Source organism: Falco biarmicus, chromosome 11, assembly GCF_023638135.1.
Source record: "Falco biarmicus isolate bFalBia1 chromosome 11, bFalBia1.pri, whole genome shotgun sequence".
Taxonomy (NCBI): Eukaryota; Metazoa; Chordata; class Aves; order Falconiformes; family Falconidae; genus Falco; species Falco biarmicus.
In genome coordinates, this window is record NC_079298.1 from 3,560,976 (window position 1) to 3,568,680 (window position 7,705).

The 7,705-nt window shown below is 43.4% G+C and overlaps 1 protein-coding gene across 2 annotated transcripts in view; it reads left to right on the forward strand.

Annotated features, from left to right (window-relative positions):
* The window catches only part of NEGR1 (neuronal growth regulator 1), a 295,272-nt gene extending 289,131 nt beyond the window's left edge, over positions 1-6,141 (forward strand). For both annotated transcript variants that reach the window (XM_056356242.1, XM_056356241.1), the window contains one exon: positions 2,469-6,141. In XM_056356242.1, coding sequence (XP_056212217.1) covers positions 2,469-2,593 — 125 coding nt within the window. In that variant the 3' untranslated portion in view covers positions 2,594-6,141. The remainder of the gene's footprint in view (positions 1-2,468) is intronic.
* Positions 6,142-7,705: the final 1,564 nt, after the last annotated feature.

The following is a 7,705-nucleotide window of genomic DNA, read 5'->3' on the forward strand; positions in this document are numbered from 1 at the left end:
TTACATAATTTTCCACTGCTTTTATAGCTGCCGTAGTTCAAATTATCTTTACGTTGGGAAAACTCTTTTAATATGATAAAATGAAATACCACCTATGCTATGCTTCGGCTTGCTAGCCTGGTTTTTGTAATAAATTAAATGTTGATTTGTCATACTGACTTATCACAGAAAGCTCCTTTTTAATGAGAAGACAAGAGAGTGCCCTGTCCTGCAGTTAGTCATGGTTATAAGTCACTAAACTAAGCTTCAAAATCAAGCTTCACCTTCCAGTTTTTTTTATTTTATTACCAGAACCTTTCTGCATGGGGGGAAATGAATAATTTTTTGTTTCATCAAATACTCTGCACCACATAAAATGTCATATGTTGAAAATGGACCCTAGCAGGACATAGCACAGTCTTCTGTACAGAAAGAAAAGGGGCATTGATGTATTTGGACTGAACAAGACTTGAAATGCAGAAGACCTCATCCTGCAAAAGCAAACAGGATTTGGTGAAACCCTCGGGTCTACTTTCTTGTCTTGGGTGATTGCTGTAGTCTCTCCTACTCTTCCAACAGGCTGTGATTTTAGTGAAATCCCCTCCCTTGCTTTATAATCCTCCTTCACCGTGAGCAGGGCTTTCCCTGTGAGCCAGATGATGATCCCACCGAGCAGGATCCTGCTCTCCCTTCTGGGCTCCATCCTGCCCACACCGCGAACCCTGCAGCGTGGCTCACACCTGCCGACAGGGGTGCTTTACTTCTCCTCCTCTTCTCTGCCCAAAAGGGAACACGTGAGGATTTGGGGTAGTTTGCTTCCTCTGAAGCACGGGGCGTGCCATAGCCTGGTGTGTCCCTGCCAGAGGTGAACCTGGCACTGGTGAGGGGCAGCCGTGCTGTCCTGGGCAGCTCCTGGGTGAGGCGGTGGGGCAAGCTTTTGTCTTGGCCCCAGGGAAAACTGTCTTCTGCTCCGTTGGTACCTGTTCTGTGTAGCCATCTCCCATGTGCCTGCAGAGCAAAGCTGTCAGCTGAAGTCTCATCTTCGGACTGTCTTTTTGGTGTCCTCAGTCCAGATAGCCCCATGCCTTGAGGGCACCTCAGGACAGCAACACCATGGAGTGAAAGGAGAAATCGTGCTCCCTCCACATGGTATCCAACCCCCACACCACCCCAATGCTCCCAGGCAACCTCTCCTCTTCATACACACGTGGCTCACTTCTTTTTCAAAGTAGCCACGTTAGTGGTTTCTCACTTTCACAGTGCAGCCTTTGGGTTGAGCATCCCCAGCTCACCCAAGGTGAGTCACCAGGAATGAGCTCAGAAATGCCTGTTCCCCTCCTGCCTTTCCAACACCGCTGTGCTCTGCCAGGAGCAGGCCTTGAGCACCAGAATGTGGGGCACCAAGCTGGCTCAGTCTTGCTCTGCATCCACCAGCTGATCTCCATCCATGTTTTGACAGGCATTGGGTCAGTCTAATCAAAAAAGCAATTTCTACAACTTTATTTAGATTGAAGTGCCATTGACATGAGCAATGCCTTCTCGCAGAAATGGCACTCTATGCAAGACTTGCACAGGTTTTGTTTTAGAATAACCTATAGTATACTCATAAAGGTCTGAGAAGCAAAACCTTTGATAGCAGTGGTTCAACCAAAGAGCACAGGATGCTATGTAACCAGCATATAATATATATTTTATAGGTAAAAGATTGGGGTTTCATATATAAGAAAAACACTTGAATTGAGAGAAAACGTGTACAGAAATCTGCTGGCCAAAAATAGCCCGCAGTGCCTCATTTAGCAGCTGAACATCCCAAGAGCATCGTGCTGACAGCTGAGGCCACAGGTCCTTTCCCACCCACCCCCCGCCCGGGGCTGTAGGATAGCAGAGCAGTGGGTGCTGCAGGCAGCCTGCTCATGGTCGCCCAGGACCGACACCTCACTTGTTTCTCAACACTGTTCTCTTCTATTTTAACTCTCTTTGCATGCACTCGCTCTAATATTTACTTAGGAATTTGACAAAGACTTCGTATTAAAGCAAGTAAATACGATTTCTTCATAGAAACTGAAAATAAATATGAATGTCTTTGGCTAAGCAAAATTGTCAAACTTTGGCTTCTAAAGTTCAGCAGAAAATTAGTTGTTTTCCAACAGGGCTAAATATATTCACCTCTCATTGATTTCAGTGGAGATCCTAATGCTCCGTAACTTAAGAACGGATTAATTATTCAGGTGTTTAAACGTGAAGCGCTCATCTGATTTTGAGCACTCACATTTTTAAATCCTTGCCTTAATAATGATTTGTCTTTTAAAACAAAAGGTAACATTCAGTGAGCGGTGCAGCGGGGAGGCTTGGCTGCTTTTGCAGCTTTTTCTCCAGTTTTCAGAAGAATGCTTTTGCTGCCCAAATAGTTATTGTAGAATTAATGAAAACAGAATTTGGGGGTCCAAGAGCGGAAATCTTCACTTAACCCCTTTTTCTTCTCTTTGCAGCTCCCAGTACAGCCCAGTATGGGATCACCGGTGATGCCGAAGTCCTCTTCTCCTGCTGGTACCTTGTGTTGACACTGTCCTCCCTCACCAGCATATTCTACCTGAAGAACATCATTCTGCACTAAATGTAAAGACCCATAAAAGGCTTTTAAGGATTCTCTGAAAGTGCTGATGACTGGATCCAATCTGGTAGAGTTTGTTAAAAGCAGCGTGGGATATAATCAACAGTGCTTACATGGGGATGATCGCCTTCTGTAGAATTGCTCATTATGTAAATACTTTAATTCTACTCCTTTTTTTGATTAGCTGCATTACCTTGTGAAGCAGTACACATTGTCCTTTTTTTAAGACGTGAAAACTCTGAAATTACTTTTAGAGGATATTAATTGTGATTTCATGTTTGTAATCTACAAGTTTTCAAAAGCATTCAGTCATGGTCTGCTGAGTTGCAGACCGTAGTTTACAAAAAAAAATAAAAAAAATATTGCAGTAAAAATGTGCTTCTTTAAGGCTGCAATACAAATATTCAGTTCCCTTCTTAAATAGCATTCTATCCACATTGACACAGAACGTTTTTTTCTTTTTTGATAAAAAAAAAATCAAATAATATTGCCTTCAAAATATTTCTTCAAAATATTACACATATCTAGATTTTCTTCTAGCATGATATTCAGGTTTCAAGAATGAGCCTTGTATTATAACTGCATTGTGCAGTACTGCTTTCTTTCCTTTTTCCTGCAAATTCAGCATGGGTGTGCCTTCATAAAACACTACTTTCCTCTTCCTCTCCAACAAATCTGGAATGTGTTTTGGGAAATGCTAAAGCATCCTTTTGAGCACAAGAAATCTCTAGTCAAGGACAAAGGTGCTATTGGCTAAAAGGAAGGCCTCCTCTCCAGCTCAGGGGGTCACATCCAGCTGCTTCAGAAGTAGTTTTTTAGGCAGTCAGTCAAGGACAGCACCAACTCCTTTTGTTTTCCATATGCCACCACTAACCAGTAGGCAATCTCCGTAAAAGTTAGTTTTCCCCCATTATAAAACAGAACGCAAATTATTTTGAGGCATCTTTTGAATGTAGGAACGTTTCCCTTAGTCATTCTAAATCAGAATTCCTAAATGGCTGTAAATGTGAGAAGCTGAACAGTCCCTTTTGTATTACTGGCAAAAACTATGTGAATTGGTATTTTTCTTGCACTTAATTTTGTACTGGTTTGGCTAATTTCGCAATGATAAAGGATGCTTTTAAATATTAGATATCTGAAAATACATGAAGTATCAAGCAGAATTTTATATATATACATATCTATATATTAAAACGAGGTTGCTCCAATAACTGTACTGAAGTGCATGTTGCCGTCCACGATAGAATCATCTTCACAGACAGGACTCCATTCCCAATGCACTAACACTGCACACATACCTTACTGCAGCAGTTAACTCTTCATACACCATTTCCTAGCACTGCAGTCTGGCCAGATAACGCTCATCTCACTCAGTGAAGGATCAAGTTTCCAAACAGCATGTAATGCTGCTAACTTTTCGTTTTGAACAGCCCCGGACAGCATTAACACAAAACGTTGCTCACTGTTTACAGCTGAATTTAAAAAAGCCATCTGTGTAAATTGCTGGGGCATGACTACGGCCAACAGCCCTTGAACACAAGATCCCCCAGTGACCCCAGTAGATCTTGACTGGTTTACAAAACTACTACCGATGACAAGAATAATAAAACCATTATCAACATTCTCATTCCCGTGTTTTGTAGATGAACTCCAGTAGGTGACGCGTTATAGAACAATTTATCATTTTTTTTCTTCTGCCAATAGGACTTTGTGGCCAGCAGTGCCAGCTGAGCACCGCCAGGCTCAGCGGCTCCGCGTTGGCTCCGTTAGCCCCACTTTGGAAAAGGCAGGGTCCCAGTGTTGCTAGTCTCAGCATACACTATCCCATGCTAACACGTAGACAGAATATGCAGCAAATCTGTTGTAGCTACCGATAAAGGGCATAAACAGAACTAGGCTGACTCAAAAATATGACAATAAAATGTCCTGGGTCACTCTGCATATGTTCAGTGACAGACCGTACGATTTCTATCTTATTATTTACAGCCGTGCGCTAAGCAGTTACTATTTTCGGAAATGCAGCCTTTTTTAAAACCTTGAATAACATGACAAAATTCATTGTTTAAGGAAGGAGTATAAAACTCAATTCGAATTATACTATACACAGTCCTGATATTCTGATCTCTCTTGTATTGCAGCTTTAAAGTGCTATATTTTAGAATTCATTCGCTAGAAACAGTGGTGCTGCAGAAAGTATCATGTTGGTACAGTTTTCCAAAGGGAGGAAAACAAAAATGCATAGCCCAACTCGTATGCCTCATCTCACATAAAATTGAGAGAATTTTCTGTACTGCGGCTGGATCAAATTCTATATTTCAATGCTATATTTCATTCCTGTGATTCCTGGTATCTGGAACCTGATATTTCCAGCAACAGGATAGAATGAACAGCAGCTTTATTAAATACGGGTTGGGGGGTGGAGGGGGAGGGAAATTAAGCATTGACTTTGCATTCATACTGGGCAGAGCCACTGGGTAACATGGACAAGCTATTCAGTCCCGTCTCTGAATCATCACTTAAATTTGGGGGGACATAATCACCGTCAATTCCAAAAAGAAACAAAACAAAACCCAGAAACCTTTCTAGGTGCCAGTGGTGTTCCCTTAGCCGGGAGAGGTACTGAACATCAGTCAGGCCTGCGCGTTCAGCAGCGAACATGTGTGTGTACATGCACGTGTGCGCGGCGTGCCGCGTGCCCTCGGTGTCCGTAGGGTCAGCCTCCTGCGGGCTGCTTACCCGACTGCCCCTCGGCCCTCCAGCCCCACAGAGACGCAGCCGTGCTTAACTTTATGCACCAATTAATTCAACAGGCAGAGTACATAGAGCCAAACACCCTTAATTTTTGCAGGATTGGAGCTGTAGGCAGTGTTGATCAAATAAAGAAACTTGGTTCTTGGTGAATCTGTTCCATGCAGTGAACTGGTAATTGTACAGATTGGGACTTATCGGGGCGTTCTTCCCAAACGGGGGGTGCAGACTGCTGCAAATTGAATGCAACCACATTTTACGAAATCTACCCACCCTGTAATTTGTGGGGTGTATTTGCTTTAGGCAACTGCTTGAAGGTATGTTCTATGCTTCTTCAGAGAATTAATCCATACCGTTCATATCTGTCGGGCAAATATTATATTTATTCCCACCTTTCAAACATGAAAAATAAATGGCTTAGCTCCGAGCAGTATAACTTGAATATTTATATCAAGATTGCTGTCCACATTGGAAACCCCGAAGTCTGTAAGACCGTAAGTTCCCACTTGTGCAATAACTCAGGTCTGCAATTACCATTGCATTGGTGACATACATAGAAGCAATGATGCTCTAATTATACAGTTGCTGATCATGATATTATAATACTGAATTAAAGGATGTCTCACAACTTCTCGAACAAATGCAGTTTCTCAAAGGTTTATAATTTGGCAGGAGATGTGTCCTTCATAGCTAGACAGCTTTTTTTAAACTTTTCAATATATATATTTTTTTTAGAAGCTATGCTGTTTTTAAGATACAGGAGCGTTAGAAACCATCACCAGTAAAAGCTGCTTTTTTGCACATTTTCAGAGCTAGCGTTATAGACAAACAATGGTAAATGTTATGCCTACCAAAATCTCCACTTAGTCCACATAACTGTGTTATAAAGAATGTGTATACCAAAATATGTATTTACATGGATAAACAATATGCCTTAAAGATTAAATATGCATTTACTTCTAAGATTGGAGCAGACTTCTGCCCAGTCTGGAGGTAAATAATTCATATTTCATAGCCTGCCACGGAAGGTTCTGTTTCTTTGCAGAAAAAAAGAAAGAAGGGGGAGGGGGGGGGGGAGGGGGGGGGGGCATCTCTTTTAAAAGAATCTTAAATAATTTAAAAATTCTTGCATAAATTGACATATGCAAGGAAGTTTAGGAAAAGGATAAATTCTAGCCTGCCACTTTAGCACTTGCAACACATTGCCTCGCACGCAGGGTTTGCCATGGCAGCCCCAGGGCGCTGCTGAAGGCTCCCCACGTCCCATTCCACATCCCCTCGTGTGCCCAGCTCCTGCAGGGGGTCCTGAGCCGGGCAGAGCGGGGTGCTCGGGGGCTCCCTCCTCCCGCAGCACTGCGTGGAGAGGGGCCACACACCCATACCCCTCCAGCCACGCAACACTAAAGTCATTAAACCAAGCAAACATGAACAACAACAAAAACAAAAATAATCTTAGAAAACTGGAATTAAAAATTCTCTGTTCAGCCTTAATACTGAGAGTAGATGAAGAAGTATTGGCATGGAAGGGAGGAATTTGAGTCCGACCGTCAGTACCACCATTGCAGGTGCAGGGATGCTGCAGACACGCATGGCTTGGGCTGGCTTTGCTTCACCAGCCTGTCTTGTGTTTCTCCGCTGAGCAATGAGGGCAAGGGAGGGAATTTATTCTGCGATCGGAAAATGTCCATAACAGAACAGAAAACAGCCAGAACAAGGCAATGGCGCAAGGCTCTCGGGATAATTTGGAAGGGATTCTCAAATCCTGCTCCAAAAATCTTCTATCAGCAAGGGCAGGGGAGATTTTTTGCCAGGGCACCTTCAGCTCTGGGCACACTCTTAATGCTCCTATCACTTTCTGCCCAATTCAGGAAGAGCTCAAAGGATTCCTTTATATTAGAAAATTCTGTGTTAAAAAAATGTAGACATCAGCATATTTGCCGCCTCTCATAAACTTAGTTTTCAGTCATTCATATTTTAGGGCATATTAAGCTTTCCCGCTGCTCGGTAGGATGTAAATCTGCATTACGAGACAAGCTGGGGAGGCGATTCCCACCCTGCTCTGGCTGCTTCGCTCCCATCTGGAACAGAGCTGTGGCGAGGCCATCAGCTCTCTGCTCGGGAGGGCTCCCATGCTGGGGGGGCTGCTGCTGAATGACACATAATGGTCATCAGCCGCTCTGCATCGCCTGCATGCTGATCTCCATCACTCCTGGCTGCCAGGATAACCCCTGAAGGTTTGCTTTAATTTATGCCAATGGCCATCCTGGTGGCTGGGGAAATGCAGGAGGGACCTTCTCCTTTGCTCCCACTGCACGGACCCAGGCAGAGCAGAGGGCTTGGTTCTCCCACACAGTGAACTTTGACCCC